At 37.0% G+C, this 18178-nt stretch overlaps 1 protein-coding gene across 1 annotated transcript in view; it reads left to right on the top strand.

Annotated features, from left to right (window-relative positions):
* The first annotated feature begins 819 nt into the window (after positions 1-819).
* Positions 820-18178, top strand: part of LOC117122770 — a 25159-nt gene continuing 7800 nt past the window's right edge. The window contains exons 1-9 of the mRNA XM_033268511.1: positions 820-889; positions 2373-2849; positions 4807-5286; positions 7086-7339; positions 7893-8025; positions 9813-10147; positions 12139-12280; positions 16148-16329; positions 16946-17121. Of these exons, the coding sequence (XP_033124402.1) occupies positions 829-889; positions 2373-2849; positions 4807-5286; positions 7086-7339; positions 7893-8025; positions 9813-10147; positions 12139-12280; positions 16148-16329; positions 16946-17121 (2240 nt within the window). The 5' untranslated portion in view covers positions 820-828. The remainder of the gene's footprint in view (positions 890-2372; positions 2850-4806; positions 5287-7085; positions 7340-7892; positions 8026-9812; positions 10148-12138; positions 12281-16147; positions 16330-16945; positions 17122-18178) is intronic.

Here is an 18178-nt window from a genome sequence, read left to right as displayed (position 1 = left end):
AGGTTGTTCCACAACCGTGGTCTTGCAATCGTCAAACAACTGACTTTTATATGGTCTTACAAATGGAATATACAGCCTACTTTCTAATAATTTCTTAAATTATGTTGAGTAGTATAACTGTTGCTATTGAACATCTGGTTTATGGTTTTTGGAAGTTTATTTTTAAACAACGTATACATGAAATTTGCGATTTTAACTTTATGCAAATCATATATTTTAAGTAGTTGAAGCTTTTTTAAAAGAGGCTCATATGGTGCTAGATAGTGTGAAATAGTTATGACGCTTACAGCGCGTTTTTTGTAGTTTCAGCAGGTTGTCAAGATTTCAACAAAAATCAGATGCCGAAATAATATTACAATATTGAAAGTATAAAAACACAAGAGAGTGTTGTAAAGTGAAGTTAAAATATTAAAGGGTAAGAACAATTTTAATTTATATATTATGCTAATTGATTTGGATATTTTGTTAGAAATGCAGACACGAATTCGTGTTGTTCATCGTATTTTTGATGAGGAATCTTCCAAAATAGTAGCTATATAACAGCTGAATCAATAACATAAAATGGCTTATAAAAATACGAAACGTGTCTTGTTGGTTAATTAAAACACTCGTCATGATCATGACAATGTCTACTTCAATTTGTCATCCAATTTAGCCTAATGAACAATACAAACAAGAACTAAAGAAGGTACTAACATACCAATAAAACCTCCATATAACGATGTATATAGTGATGAAATATTTTTATCAGGTTGTGTACCTCACTATAACATTTATATTGAAATCGGCTAATATCACAGTGCCATTTTCATACTCCAACGTAACACGATGTACATGTATAATTTATTACGGATCGGCTTACTGTTTTTCTTGAGCATGGATTCAAAGGGTAATTGCATGTTTATGTTTGCATATGTTTACTTATCAACGCTTAGGAAATAATATTTAATTGTTTCTTGGGTTTCTATCATTTTTAAGGTCCTATTGGTTGAAGTTCTGATGTCATATTAATAGGCTGAAAGATTATTTATGTAACCATAAGTAGGATAGTTTTGAGATGTTGGCATATTATTATTACTAGGTCTACCACTTCAACTGCTACTACTAATGCTGATGTTATGGGTGTTTGCGCTTCTGCATTTTGTTATTGCTGCCATGTCGCTGCTGTTTCAACCGCTGCCGCTGCCACTACGGCAACCACGAGTAACATCACTTCCCTGTCTTCTTCTGTATTTGGACCCCTCTTTTATCTTTTTGTCTCTCAGACGTTTTTGCTCAAAATCATTGTATGGATGTTTTTTTGCTACTGCTGCTGCTACTACCGCTGCTGCTACTACCTAAAAGAAAAGGGGGAGGGTCTGGGGTCCTGCCCCTGGGAAATGATTATTCCTAGATGGCGGGATATGAGCTTTCCCGACTTTTGAGGTGTCTTTAATGACTTTTAAGTTATTCAAAATTCAAGGTTTCCCCCTCTTCAAAACGGTCAGGTAAACCTTCTCATTCTTATTACAGTAAATAGGCCTGTAATGTGTGTAAAATACATTTTTTTTAAACGAGTAATTGCATAACGTATTCTCAAAGAGAAATTGGAGTCCTGGGTTCTCCCTGGGAAAATTTTGATTCCTAGATGACCGGAATGAGCTTTTAATGACTTAAAGTTCTTCAAAATTGAAGGTTCCCCCTCTCGTATTTATGCCCACGACTATTTATGGATTTAGTTTTTCTGCTTTGTAAACATATTCTATGCTTCATTAGTAATTCTCTGTTTATTTATTTCCAACACTATGTTTATGCTTGTCTTGAACTTCTGTATCCAACATTATCTTTATTTTGACTTTTTAGGACTAAAAAGTCTATTTTTTGCTCAATTATAAACCCCCTTTCTCATCTGGTTGTTTTTGGTCTCAAACTTCTCTTTCTTTCTTTGCTTTCAGAGGCTTTCCGTTTTAAATATTTACGTTAGTTGTTTTCACTAGATAATGTTCTTCACTCCCGTATCCAGATTTTTTTCTCCATCGTGTGTCCAAAAGTGGATCATCTGTTATCAACTTGCTTTATGGTCTGTGCAGGAGTAGTTATGAATATTTTTTAATGCGAAATTAAAGTAACCGGTATGAAGATGCCACCAATGTATTTTTTTCTGATTGCTTTTTTGTCGGGTTTCTGTGATATTTTTTCCTGAGAACTGAGTTGGTACCTCCTTGTCTAAAAAAAAATGTTTGGAAACATTGAAACAAATGGAAACAAAAAAAATGGAAACAACCGAGAATTTGGCTGTGAGAGAACAGTCAGCGATTCTAATGCCGGCTCATGAAAAAGCTAATTTCTTCTTCATACAATTAACATTTTGATTTGTTTTTTTTTTCATCTAGTACAAGGGACTTGTCCAACTGTCGTCGGTGGAATGCTAATTTCAAGACCGAGTTTAGATGGCACCGGGGTAACATTATTGAATATTGGAAATACCATAACCTGCGATGGATTTGTGACAGGTTGGCGATTCTTTCCAGTCCAGTCGGAGGAGTTGATAGCGCTGGTCTTTCGTCCGCACGTCGTTAGTGACGGAAAATATGTTGTTGTTGGACGAACAATTATACCAGCGCAAACGAAATTGAATCAGATTCGCGACCATAAACTACAAGACTTTGATTGGATACCAGTACTAAAGGGTGACGTCATAGGATTCAAGTTTTATAAGGCTTCATTGCCATATAATGTTGGTGACCCTGCGTCTTCTTCATTCCTATTCACCAATTCGATTTCTAAACATGAATTGTTAAAAAGAACCATTCACACTATTGACTCTCAACCAAGATACCGAAGCTATTCTTTTCAAGCCGTTTTGAAAGGTAAAGCTGGGCATTCACTACGTCATACGACAGCCCAACTCCGCTTCATGTGAGTGCTAGACAAACGCGACGCCATCTGCTGATTTGCGGTTGCAGTATGAACGTATCGTCATTAAAACAATGCGTGTTCCATAGTATCGTGTCAGCGAACGACCGTTCGGCGCAGTGAGTGCCCGGCTTAAGAGAACAATTAATTAAATTCTTGAAGCTTTGCATGCCCAGCAAAAACATTATACATCTGGCACATTATTTATATTAGGATACAATCCCAGAAAACCCAGTGATAAAGTTTCCATCATTAGCGGAAAGAGAACGGCTCCGCGTACGTCTGGATTTACTTAGCAACAGAAGGGCGCCCTGTATATGTAGGGTGCTTGTGTATGCGGTCTGGATCCACTTGCGTAAATTTAAAATAGAAGGGCGCCGCTTACGTTTGGATTTGAGTAAAATATGTGACGTATTTCCGCCTCATTTTTGCTTTACGATTGCTCTATCTCGTGTTTCTAGTATCTTTGGTAATGATAATAATAATAATAATAATAATAATAATAATAATAACTAAAGCAGTCATTCAGAGTGCATACCTAAGCCCTTTGCCTAAATACCGAACAACAACACGCAGGCCGTGTATGATGGGCGATTCCATTACTTTTCTCCCTATGGCTGAATGCCGAACAGTACGCAGGCCGAGTATCATGGGCAATTCATTATTTTTTTTAAACTCCAGTATAAAAATAATATGGAATTTCCGTGACCTTAACTGTTCTACTATTCGGCAGATTTAAGGCCCAATGTCCTAGCAAACGTTAATGCTCCTTGAGGTCTGGGACACTGGCTTGGCTTTAGCCAGTTACGCTACTGAGCTGAACCGAATCAGTTACTAATGCTAGATAAAACCTAAAGCCCAGACCCAGCTAACTATGCCAGATATACTTTTTGTAAAATAGCTATGTAGGTATGGATACGATGTTACATAACATAATATCAAGGAACGACTGTTGTCTGTGCTGTAACCTTATCAATATTAATAATGTTGAAAATATCTATTTAAACTTGAGCAGTCACTCCATAGTGAGAATAATACCGCCCTGTGTCTGAATACCAACAATAATCAGGCCGTGTATGATGGGCGAAACTGCAGCATACCCTACAAAAATAATAGAATCACCTGTCGTATTCAGGTACATTACCTTCTTGAGTGCCGCCTGAATACGAGGAAATTGAATTTCCGTCACCATGAATTTGTTTTTTGACCTCTTCACCCGAAAATTTAATGGTGTCTTTCTTCTAAATCTATTAATCTAACCTTTGTATAATAAATTACCACTAGTGTATTATACGCAACTATTCTAATTGCTTATTATGATCATCGTTAGTTTTTGCGTAATGTTGCTAACAGATAAACAGACAGCACGTTAGACAGCCACAGACAGACAGCAGTGAATACATAACTACGAAAGCCCATTAGTATATGTTCAGTAATCCGTAATTACGAATTAGTAATTCGTAATTACGAATCAACTAATTCGTTATTACGAATTAGTAATCCGTAATAACGAATTAGTTAATTCGTAATTACGGATTACTAATTCGTTATTACGAATTAGTAATCCCTAATTACGAATTAACTAATTATTACGGATTACTGAACATATACTTTATTGGCACTAATGGGCTTTCGAACATAACCCTCTTGGCGTAGGTAATTAATAGGACAGACCTTGCAGACTGACTGTCAAAAAACTCTGTAAAATAAAAAAAAACTCTGTAAAATCAAATACCGTTCCGCATAACGAACTTGCTGATCTTTAACATGAGTTGTATTTTGTTCTCAGCTATGTGGTAGACAGTATGCTATTATTAAGAATATTATGCTATTGAATAATTATGATGTGTGATGCAATATTATATAATACTCTATAATATAATAAAATATTATCTTTTATTTACATTTTAGATTCGTATATACCATGTCACATTATTAATTGGCCATTAATGAAGGTAAAGACTGGTGTTGCACATGCATCGAGAATTTGGATGGATGATTGGAACAAGATTAAGTGTCCTGGTACGATCACTGGATGGCAGTTTATTGCAGGTGGACCCGGAGACATCATTGCTCTAGTTTACAGATCGGTGAACGCAGATAATAACATTTATGAAGTCGTTGGTAAAACAATGATTCCTTCACCTGCAGAGCGCGATGTAGTTAAAAAATTCAAGCTTACATATTCTCAGCAAATAGACGTTATACCAGGGGATAAAATCGGTCTAACGTACACAGATGCTGCACTGTATGTATTTGAAACTTTTTCTGATGTTACAACGGTTTATAAGTTTACTAACAAACCAACTAATGTGGAGGTTGGAACTCAGGTCCAGTTTACAGACCATTATTTCCGACGGTTTGCATTTGATGCTATTTTAGATAATAAAGGTGAGACTATGAAACTGCATCTCTCGCAAACTATTTTTTTTCGAAGCTAAAGTTTATGATCTAGGTCTGGGAGTGTCGATATACCCGGAACTATAATGGACTTTCCCCACAAGTTCCCACAAAACTACAACGTTTACGAACACGTGCGTTTGTGTGGGACATTGCGTGTGATTGTAGAAAAAGCGGGTATTCTTTGCTGTGTTCTGATTGGCCAATTGTTTAGTTTGTTGACTTTCTGAACTGTGCATACCTTTGTCAAAGTCAGTCGACATAAACAAGCATACACACAACACAGGTTTATGTCGATTGGCTTATTGACTCAGAGAGAAATTGACTTCGATTTTTGACTTGGATTTCTCTAGCTTGTCTGCATAGCGTCAGTTGGATGAAGCTAGTGGTAACCACTGTGCCATGAACCATGGACAATTTAGTGCACAATTCATTAGGAATAGACGAATCTCTGTCCAGATTATCACATTTTCTTTGACAAAACAACTGTTGCATGCCAGTATACAATCATGAAGTACCTATATATGGTCATGGTGTGATGTGATCATGAAAATATTCAGGAATGCCTCATGTTTTTGTCAAATAAAATTTGATAGTGTGGACAGAGCTCCTTTTTTTGAAACATATCTATATGATAAAACTGACTTCAAAGTAATCAGCCTTAAGTTTAAAGCAAGGTCTAATTGTTTAGCTTTAGAAGGTAGGAAAAGTACATGGTATGATGAGTGCACAGGTTTTTGCAAATTATGTAACTGTAACTCTGTTGAAAATATAGAGCACTTTCTATTAGAATGCCCACAATTTAGTTTTTTGTGGTTAATACTGTACCTGTCTCTTATACACATCTAGATGTGTATAAGAGACAGAAATTTCTCCAATGGTTCACCACATCTAAAAATTCATTATTTGCTTGATGATCTTTTCTCAACAAATTCGACTCTTGGCTTAATTTTTGATACTTGTATTAAAGAATATCTAAAAGATGCATGGGAAAAACGAACACGTGTTTTAAATGACCCTGCTAATAATGTTAATAGCTTATAGGTGTTTTTTTCCATTTTTTTTTCTCTCTTTAATGATTTTATGAATAGACATTGACTATACTACTGTTGTGTTTTTGATATGTATGCTTTGCATTTATTATATTATGTGCTTGTTTTTATTTATTTATCTATTTTTATTTACTTTATTTTATTATTACATATTTTTATTTTTTTATTTTTTTTTATTTTTTTTTATTTTATTTATTTTTTTTATTTTATTATTTTTTTCCCCTTTTAGTTAAGATTTTAAACTTTAGAATATTATATTATTTTAATTGGATTTGGATTTTTCATTACTACTGTCTCTTTTTTTATGAATTTATCTTTACTTGTAACTTTTATTCTCTTGTATGGTCGAACCTCTCCTGCGTGAGAGTGTTCCTCTGCTTTGAAAGAGAGAGCCAATAAATTATTATTGCTGATTGTTGGTGGTCGTCTGAACGGAACGTCATTAAAAACGATCAGTTGCGCGCACGTCGTCGCGTTGCGTTCTTCATAGAATAGCGTCGGCCGATGACCGTCGAGTGCAGTAAGTGCTTCGCTTAATACAGGGAATTGTCTACCAGTGCCGGCTGCGGCAGCCGAAGTGCAGTGCTACACCAGGTGTAGCGCTGCATTTCGGCTGCCGCAGATTAATTGAGCCCAATTTGATTATTATACATGTACACTTATTGAGGAAAGCCTACGATTTAGTATTTGGTTATGGCATAAACGTTTCTGGTAATGATATTGTTTCTATCTTGATAGAGCTAACGTACGTGCATCAGTCCACAAACTTTTCGAAGGATTATAAACTTCAAAACCATAACATCAAAAGTATGACGAGCAGAAGTCCGACGACATGTGTCACAGAATGTCTCAACACCGAAGAATGCCATTCAGTCAACTACAACGAAGATCGCATGACGTGCGAACTGAATGACGCTACCGTAGAGGAGGATTCTGGGAACTTTGTTGCAGAAGCTGGGGAAAGATACATAGAAACAAGTCGTAAACTGACGGTATTTAGTATATTCGTACATTATTTGAAAAATCCAATGAAGATAAAATTAATGAATGACAATTTATAATATTCCAAACTGTATCTTCTCTTTTATGTTTATTGGCGAGTCGAGTGACCGAGTGGTAAGGCAGGGGCGCCGCTAGCCACAGCCCTAACATCGGCGCTGGTTCCAGCCGCTCCTCGCACATGGTTCAGTTGGTAGAATCTTCGCTCGATGGTACTCCTTAATATAGGCCTATTTTCTCCATGCTAAAACCATGGAGAAATTTCCTCCATGGTAGCACCATGTCTTCCCGGATAAGGACTTAAAATGGAGGTCCAGTGTAAACACCTGGCTCGTCTGCACTTTGAAGTACCCATTACATCTTTTGGAAGTGTAGGGGGTTACCCCGGGGTTATGGTTCATTTCAGCCCCTGTCGTAGTGAACACGTAGCTACATAAAGCGCCTCTTTACGGCTGCTAGGAAGTCAAAGACCACGCCCATTTATACGCAGTTTAGCACAATAGGTTATTCTCCCACCTTACCTTACCTTTATTTACGTATTTTCAGAATGTGGCCGGTAACTGTGCATTTGTGGACTGCGGTCCCGGCAACATTTGTGTCGATGTTCCTGATGCCGTGGGGCAGCATTTGTGCATGTGTTCATCAACTGGATACCTAGCTCATGTATGCCCATCCGATGGTGAGTTTGAATACACATTCTACCATGACCATATTTATGATTTTTATACGCAGAAGTTCGTAAGTTGATTAGGAATTCTGACAGTCGGAGAGAGGTAGGTAGGTATGGTAATAATATGGTGACCGGCCTGCGACATACTCTACTGCAACGAAAGGTGATAAGAAATACATAAAAACACACATACAATAATGGCTGCTTATTGGGGATACCACGACAGATTCGATCGTCGTTTTCTTATAAGATGATGATCTTTGGTCAAAACGTTTGTGTGTTCAGTATTAATAGACCTTTCCGCTAAGCCCCGCCCCTTGGTTATTGTTGCTAATGTCCTACAAGACGACACAAGTGTTAAAACATACGCGAACATGTGGTTTGTGGGACAAGACGTGTGTTGATACGCACGCGTATTCCTAGCGCTGTTCTGATTAGTCAATTGTTAAGTTTGATTGACACTACCTCTGGAAAGGTCTATTAACTAAGTTTGTCATGACTAAAAATAAGGTATAGTAGTCAGTTCCGAAGTGAACTTACAGTTTGGCCCAAAAGTTATTACAATGGACATTTCCGCTAGGCCTTACTCCTTGCATATTGTTGCTGAAGTCCCATAAAACGACAGTGTAAAAACATACGCAAACACGTGCGTTTATGGGACAAAGCGTGTGTTCGTTGGGTGCGCGCGTTTTCCTGGCTCTGTTCTGATTGGTCAGTTGTTAAATTTGATTGACAATCCGGAAAGGTCCATTACAACCCATATTAAATTAAGGGCCAAAACTATCGAATTCAGGATTTTCATTACACCTTTTTTACCTTCATTATTTAAGGTCAGCAGTAATATTACAATATTAGAGCCTTCAGTATATCGATAGACAACTAAAAATGCTGAGTTGCAATTGTACATAAAACAGACCAGTTCGGTGATGGTCGTGACCAAACTTGGGCGTTGGATGTAAACAATGGACTGGCACAGTGGTGTTTACATGGAGATTGCTATGGCGGCTTTCCCTTATTTCAAATGCATCATAATAAATGTATTTGTTCTTTTGAACGTGATTTAACTTACTCTAAGTCGATTGTTGATGTCCCGAAATTCACGTTGGTGTGACTGGTCTTCCAAGGAAAATAGAGATTTGTCATATTTCAAAGAAATTACGTCGGTAGCTATAGGCCTTTACTACAGCACATGAAGATGATTGGTTGGGACGCCAGAATTTTGCCTTAATGGTTTGCTAATGCTCCAAATGATACTGGTCCCAAACATTGAGATTTTTAGAAAAAAAATTTAGGCATAGGTCCTACATATCTATTCATTGATATGCACAAGAGTCTTCGACCCGCGAACTACGCTACGATATGTAGGCTAGTTAATGTTTACGAAGGTTCACGTCAATTTCAAAGCATAGAATACGCTAGAATAAGTAAATAAACACTATTTTAAACAATCGTATTGCCTTTTCTTGCCATTTATTTCTCACTTTAACAGTGGGTGGTTATTTTCGCAACCATAACATTACCTTACCTTTTCCCATACTTTACACTGATTGAATTGTGATACTTTCCATGGTTATACCCAACGTACGTCACGTAAAACAAACATTGCCGAATTGGTCTAATTGGTCGTTACGAAGTGATCTGGTTATGAATTGTTGCTACCCGGGATTTCTTTTGACAACCGAGACATGAGGAATCGAGGAAGGCTTCGTACTGCACCCGTAAAGAATTCTATGGGTTGCGGCACCCAAGCCTTACTACAGGATTCGTTCACTTAAGTAATTATATCTTTTGCACAGAATGCGTTGCACCTTTGGGAATGGAAAGTGGCAAGATTTTTGACAGTCAGTTAAGTGCAAGTTCTAAGAATGCTAACAAATATGGAGCTAAATGTGGTCGACTGAATTCAAAACACTCCAGCGCCGGCAGTTGCAACTGTTGTTGGCTTTTTGAATCTGCTAGCGATACACAAGCTTGGATTAAAATAGATATGCTGATAGAACACAACATCACAGGAATTCAGACACAGGGAAGACCGGGACACGACCACTGGGCCAAGCTCTACACTATTAGCTATAGCAAAGTGAACGAGCTCGGTGACACTGTAATCACAGATGGCTACGGACGTGCAAAGGTAACTAGACTTGGTCTAAGATAGTATAATACATATTCCAAGTATCGAAATGCACGTCATCGTGTCGGGATTCAATATTTCGACATTAACTATGTCCTCATCGTGCATTTTGATACTTGGAGTATGTATAATACTATCTATCTTATCACTAATTAATCAGTGGACCTTTCGATTTTAGACTTGGTCTCTTTTTTCATATTGTGTAGCAAGACCATTGATCTCTATTATAATGGCCGGATTGCTCATTCGCCATTCACTGTACAGCAAAGCCACCGACGCCATATACAAGAACCCAAGTGATGTACAAAACTAAAATATATATTCTGAGATTATATATATCTATACTAACAAAGTAGTGGCATTTAATTGCATTCCGCCCTAACCGCTTCATAATAGGCCTCGCATGGCAAGCCCATCAATCGGGCGAGTTTGCACGCCCACCGGACCGCTTCCAGTCTGCCGGCCACAATTTGACTCACCCCTACTCTAATCCGCTGTCGATCCGCTCGAGTCCGCTCGGCCTAACCAAACAAAGCCAAACGATTCACTTGTTGGCTCTGTCGGCTTTTGCGACTGGAAAATATAGAAATAACATTCTAAAGTCTGCTTCTTACTTCCGATCAGCACCAATTTGAAGAGTATTGAGATACATGTAACATTGTCAATGTGTACAAATCTTAAGTAAATCAGTCCAATAGTTTGTGGGTTATGCTCCCAGGAGGACAAACACACACACACACACACACACACACACACACGCACACACACCAACCCACCCCCACACACACCTCCCCACCCACACACACACACACACCCGACACACACACATACACCCACACACACACCCACACGCACAAATAAAGACACGCATATTGCAGTGCCCTATCCCTCTCTTTCGGAGAGGCGAGGGTAGTACATCATCTCTTCTTCGGAGAGGCGAACAATACATAACACATTTAAGGTGAATGTCAGGGTGCACCCCAGGAGGTGGGGTTTTAATGCACACTAAACGGTTTGGTTTCCCAACCTCAAGCTCGGGATGTCGCATATGTCCTTGAGCAACTCATTCTATCTACAGCATAATAAAATCCTACGTTGTACGAGTGATTCCAGCCCAAGTTTTTCGAGAGCATCCTGATAGTCAACATAATTGTTTACAAGAATGGACCGACATACACGTTTTTGCATTCTTTCCAAAGAAGTCTCTTGGTAAACTGTAAGTCCCCCAGACCACAGAGGAGCTGCATATTCTAGGGTGGGCCGTATGTATCCCATGTAGACTGTTAACAACTCATTAACAACTCATTATTATTGAAACCAGCATCTTTTAATTGTCTTAACATGAATAGTTTCCTATTAGCCTTTTTGACCATTAGGTCAACATGATTTTCCCATTTTATGTCACTGCTTAGAACTACTCCAAGTAGTTTGACGTTATTAGCAACCGTTAAACGGTTATTGGAAGATGTGTATAAGAGACAGCATACACCCACACACACACCCACACGCACAAATAAAGACACGCATATTGCAGTGCCCTATCCCTCTCTTTCGGAGAGGCGATGGTAGTACATCATCTCTTCTTCGGAGAGGCGAGGATAACAATACACAACACATTTAAGGTGAATGTCAGGGTGCACCCCAGGAGGTGGGGTTTTAATGCACACTAAACGGTTTGGTTTCCCAACCTCGAGCTCGGGATGTCGCATGTTTCCTTGAGCAACTCATTCTATCTACAATGCTTCAGTCTGCTCAGCTCTATCAATGGATAGGCCCTATCAGCAAATTCCTGGGAGTAAGCTGCGATGGACCAGCATCCCACCTAGGTGGAGCATCACACTCTCATCAGAAACTTGTGATAATTTTCAGCCCTATGATCCATAGTGGCCGGCTCGGGGATTTTCCAATCCTTTTTCTGAAAGATAAACATTTTTTGAAGAAAGTTATTCCCTTTCAGTCACTGATAATGATATCTTATATTTAATTTAAAGATGTTTGACGGAAACTGGGACAGGAATGGTGTACGAACGCATTATTTTAACCCAGTGATACAAGCTGTTTCTATAAAAATAAATGTCAAAGTATGGAAGAACTTTCTTGCTATGCGTGTAGAAGTTCTAGGCTGTAGGATTGGTAAGTAATTGAGTCACTTCTAAAGCTTGTCAAAACACAGTGTATGACAAATACCTCTGATTTAGCTCATATATGGGTATGATGATATGGTATGCTATAATTTTACCCATGATATAATATGAATGTGATATAACATCATCATGCCAATATTTGGGCAATTCACACACATTTTGTAAAATAAAACGTGATAGTGTTATCAGGGCTTCGGATTAAAGAAAAACTTCATAACATTGAATATTAACGATTTGTATTATCATGTCAGTCTATATACAGCTTGCTCTGTGTGATCATCACCACCAATGCTATATCCCACGGAACGCATTCTGAGCTTCCTGTGTAATGTATACCATTCGCGTAGGCCTACTACCATTCGAACTTTCCTCCTTGCTGGAGAGACAAAGTTATGAATTGGAGAATCATCTGCCTCTAATGAATTCAAAGGAATTTTGATTTTCAGAGGATAGGCCTAATAACTTTGGTTGCAGAGGAGAGTTTGGGTGGGAGTAATGCAGTGGCGTGACGACGAGTCAAGGGGCCCGGATGCGATTAAGTGTTTGGCCCCATGAATTTTAATAATCGATTACGATTGTCACAAAAGTGGCCAAGGAGGCGCACCTTCAAAATATCAACAGTACTGTAGCCTTTTTAACATTTTAACGTTAACGTAGCCTTGTTTACTTTAGCCTGAAGAAGCCATACTTTAATTCATAAACAGCCTCACTCTTACGTTGTGGTAATGACGTGAGTAGAGTAAAAACAATACAAAATATTCTCAATGATTCAATAATCTATTTAATGACTGAAATACATACTAGTGTAGCAAATTCAATTACGTTTAATAAGAACGGTTAAATTATAATTAAATACCTATTTAGGGCCTACGAACGTCAACCCCATCCCCCCTAAACTTGTTTACAAAAATTAATTCAACCAATTCGGGGATTCCTCATGTGCGTTGATTTGACGTCAACTTTTTGAAGAGTAGAAATTCCTTTGTTTTTACTAAAATTTGTTTGGTCAAGTTAATGTATTTTAGGAAGACTATAGACACCTGTGGAACACCTTTAAGTCGGGAATTTATACTGTATTGTATATAATCGGTATCTTTATTCAAAAAACTCCTTCATAAAAAAATACATTAGTAGCAAAATTCTAAATTGGCGTATTTTGTACAAAAGGAAAACAAAAACGAGAAAAAGCAAAAACATCACATTAAAACAATACAAAAGCAAACCCAAACCATCGGTTCAAAAGTTCACAAGGTAAAAATGAACAATTTTGAATTTTTCAATTAATTTCATTTGATAAGTGATGGGGCTATTTTAAAAACAATACAAAAAGTGAACCCAAACCATCAGCTCAAAATTTCACAAAGTTATATGCAATTGCAAAATTAAATTTATCCTTCAATTAATTTCATTACATAAGGGATGGGGCTATTTTTAAAACGTTCAGTTGTCAGGAAAGGCATTTCATAATTTCTATATTTACGAAGTTTCATTGATGAGATATTTTTAGATTTTGGGAACCAGTGGCTAAATCTTTTATCGTTGCTAATTTTTTTAGCAAACTTTTTGCATAATAAAATCCTACGTTGTACGAGTGATTCCAGCCCAAGTTTTTCGAGAGCATCCTGATAGTCAACATAATTGTTTACAAGAATGGACCGACATACACGTTTTTGCATTCTTTCCAAAGAAGTCTCTTGGTAAACTGTAAGTCCCCCAGACCACAGAGGAGCTGCATATTCTAGGGTGGGCCGTATGTATCCCATGTAGACTGTTAACAACTCATTAACAACTCATTATTATTGAAACCAGCATCTTTTAATTGTCTTAACATGAATAGTTTCCTATTAGCCTTTTTGACCATTAGGTCAACATGATTTTCCCATTTTATGTCACTGCTTAGAACTACTCCAAGTAGTTTGACGTTATTAGCAACCGTTAAACGGTTATTGGATATGTGGATGTTCATATCTGGAACATCACTGCGGCCAAAATGGACTTGCATAACCTTGGAGGGGTTCAGTTTGAGTTTGTTGGTATGTGACCAGACAGAAAGTGAGTCAAGTTTAGCTTGAAGGGAACTTTGACCCTCCACCAACCTACTCTCTCCAAGTGTCAGGTCATCAACATATTTCCAGATATGAACATCCCCATCAATAGGAACATTATTAAGAGCAGAATTAATAATGCAAAGAAAAGTGATTGGTGCTAGGATAGTCCCTTGCGGGACACCTCCCGTTAAAACTTCCCAATCAGAGTAACAGTTTTTATACTTGCTCCTCTGTTTGCGATTTGAAAGAAAGTCAACGACCCACTGCAAGATAGATGGAGAGATACCAAAGTTATATAAAGAGTTAAAAGCTATTCGGTGATCGATCAAATCGAAAGCTTTGGTAAAATCTGTAAGAACAAGAGTGCATATTGAACCTCGTTTCTCACAATTTGACATTTAAAAGTTATAAACATCTATCAAGCAGTGGGTCGTGGACACTCCTTTTTGATTTCCATATTGTTGTTGATTAATAAAAGGGTTAATTGTATCAATCACGAACCTTGACACTCTTTTCTCAGCAATTTTAGCCAAGGTAGAGGTCTAATAATTTATATTGTATCACCTCTTTGGACTGAGACCCCGGGGCTACGCCATTGGATAAAGATGGGGGGGGGGGAAGAGCTCATTTCCTTAATCGTTTTGATGACTGTAAATATGTCCGCACCCTATTGTACCTTTTTTCAATTAGGACCTGGATTTTCAACTTCTGTCCCAATTCTTGTCCCTCCTTTGCCTGGTAATATTATGTGAACGTTATAATGCTGAACGGTTACGCAATTGCTTAGCATAATCAGGAAGGATGTTTGTCGGGTTGTAACGTACAGTTGGCCCCTTCTTAGCATACTCTCGAAGGATGTAATTTTGATGGGTTATAATGTACAGTTGGCCCCTTCGTAGCATACTCTTGAAGGATGTAGTCTACACGAGTTATAATGTACAGCGGCCCCTTCTTAGCATACGGTACTCTTGAAGGATTTAGTCTATACGTGTTATAATGTACAGATGGCCCCTTATTAGCATACTATTGAAGGATGTAGTCTACACGAGTTGTAATGTACAGTTGGCCCCTTCTTAGCATACTCTTGAAGAATGTACTGTAATCTACGAGTTATAATGACGTTGAATACTCCCCTTTTTTCTCTCTTTTGTGGGAGTTACACCCACTTTTATTTCATTTCTCTTTTCTTAGTGTAATAACATTTTTTTAACCCATGAAATAATGACATAACGGTAATTACAAAGGCCATTGAATAATAATAATAATAATAATAATAATAATAATAATAATAGTAATAATATTAGTACTAGTAATAGTAATAATACTAATAATAATAATGATAATAATAATAACACTTTCTCATAATTTAACATCCATTAAAGGTGAGTCCCTTTAAAGCTGCATAAACAGTAATTCGTAGTTTAACATTATTTTTCATTATGATATTACTAATAGTAATAATGATAATAATAACACTTTCTTATAATTTAACATCCATTAAAGGTTAGTCCCTTTAAAGCTGCATAAACAGTAATTTGTAGTTTGACATTATTTTTCATTATACTATTTTGAATAGATTTGTTTTTTCTCAAAAAAAAAAAAAAGAAAAACTTGAATATTAATACAAACTTGCTTAAATATTTTTTACTTTTTTTCCTTAATTTTTGTTTCTTTCAAATCAAAGTTGACGTTGAATACTCAGTACGTTCCCAAATAGGCCTACTTGAGAAAAAAATGTGGGAATAGAACCCACAACCTCGAGATAAGTAGCCTGGTGTCATAACTATTCTTTATGTTATTTACACAAGGTAATGAATGGGTTCGAGCATTCAAAGGGGTCAGCCTACCGACAGGTGGTACTAGTATTTACGAAGCTTGGATTTCCGGTTCAGAATCGTCCAATTACCACGCCCACAGGTTTCTCCTCAGCAATACGCATTACAGAAACAAAGCTATATTTACCAATTGGGCAGCTTTTGGTATTACTAAGGTAATTTTTAAGAAGTGTAATTGTGGTTTGATGGTTGAGGTGCACAAATTTGAATATAAATTGTATGTGTGAAATATTGGCAAGAATGTCCGTATATTTCTCACAACCTAAAGGTCAAGCTTAGATTTCGAATTATGAAACAAAATCCTACTGATCAAATCCAGTACCGATTATAGTTGTACGGGAATTAAAAAAATATAGCAAATCCATTTAGTAATTTTCATATCTACTTCAGGGTATGGTGTCGCCATATCATAATACATTTTATATTGATGTTATTTCATGCCATATCTCATCTTATTAAATCATTATAATTATAAATCGCATAAAATTATTGCATTATTTAATAATAACATACTTGTTATTCTGTAAAAATTAAACCATCTTGTTCTCACACTCTTGCACATGCGTAGTTAAACAGCAGTAGTTCTTATTGCACGGCAAATAACATAACAGAGGAAGGACTCTAAAGTTTAAACCCTCTTGTTGAATGCTTTATGAAGGCTTATATACATTTAAAATAAAGTAATATAATAATTTTATAACATTATTATCGTGCATAATTAAATTAGCATAATATGTCATTTATTTTGTATTAATTTCTTTACTATTCTAGGTGAGACTGACGTTATTTTCTGCATTGAATGAGGAACTGTTGTCAATTATTTTCAACGGTGTTGGCACGACAACCACGTCCTGGTTCACAAGTGAAAACATCGAAAGTTCGCCATGGGACGACATTAAAAGCGCTACCTATAATTACTTTTCTGTGATTGGAGATGCGAGTAGAGGGTAGGTTACAGGACTCAGGGGTTTATTTAAGAGCCGGCGGCCGGCGCATTCGATCGGCTACTACGATGTTTTCGCCGGCTACTTCAATCAATGCTGTACAAAAATTAATACAAAAACCACCAATATAAATAACGCAACAGGCCTGTAAAGAACCATATTTACCTACACGAAGTTAATTTGCAATAGTATGCACTCATTTCGATGTTCCTTTCTGTAGAAAGTTCGTTAAAAAATGTCTACCCAATTTTCAGACTCCATTTCATGAACTCGCGGTGTAAACAAAGTTAAAGTTCAAAGTTCGGCAGTCGCGTCTGGGTGAGTCCATCAAAGAAGCCACGCCTCCAAATCACATGTTAGCCAATAAGATAATAGAAATTTCTCCTCCACCACATGCTCAGGTGATGACGATATACATCGCCCAAACTCTTTTACTGTACATTAGGCTTCCGGGTTTTCTTACCGCGGAGAAGAAAAAAAAACAGATCGTCGTTTTAAAATTAATTTGTGTATGACTATGAACCTTTTATTTTCATTTCATTTTTATTTTACTAGCCCTCTTTGTGATGACATAGAAATTTCGGAAATGATAAATAATATAAAAAAAAAAACAACACTGGCTCAAATTCATTTACATTCGGTGGCGGAGGTAGCAAGCCAAACCAACTACTGTATATTGAATGCTGTTTACACTCACAATTTCAGTGTCATAGATAGTACAATGATTAAAACGACAGAGCAAGCCAAAATCGTCTCAATTCACATCACATGAGACATTTTTTTCCCAATGTGGTATCCATTCCTTTTCGATATCTGCGTAAATTTTAGAACTGTTTTTTGCTCTCCTTTAGATGTTTTCTTCAACGCAGATCTAGGGCATAGGCCTAAATGGTGAATCCCCACAAATTTCAAATTTGTGAAAAGTAAACAACTTCATCATTATAAAAAATGTATTTTCAATTTTTTTTGGTGGATTTTATTAAATGTGTATAAACTTAAAAAAGAATGTATTTCAATTATTGAATCAATATTCTGACCTTAAATTCCGATGTTGAGCTCG

Source organism: Anneissia japonica, unplaced genomic scaffold, assembly GCF_011630105.1.
Source record: "Anneissia japonica isolate Jap-2015-1 unplaced genomic scaffold, ASM1163010v1 scaffold288142_len361356_cov169, whole genome shotgun sequence".
Taxonomy (NCBI): Eukaryota; Metazoa; Echinodermata; class Crinoidea; order Comatulida; family Comatulidae; genus Anneissia; species Anneissia japonica.
The sequence above is the reverse complement of the archived record's forward strand: the minus strand, read 5'-3'. Positions and strand labels throughout refer to the sequence as shown.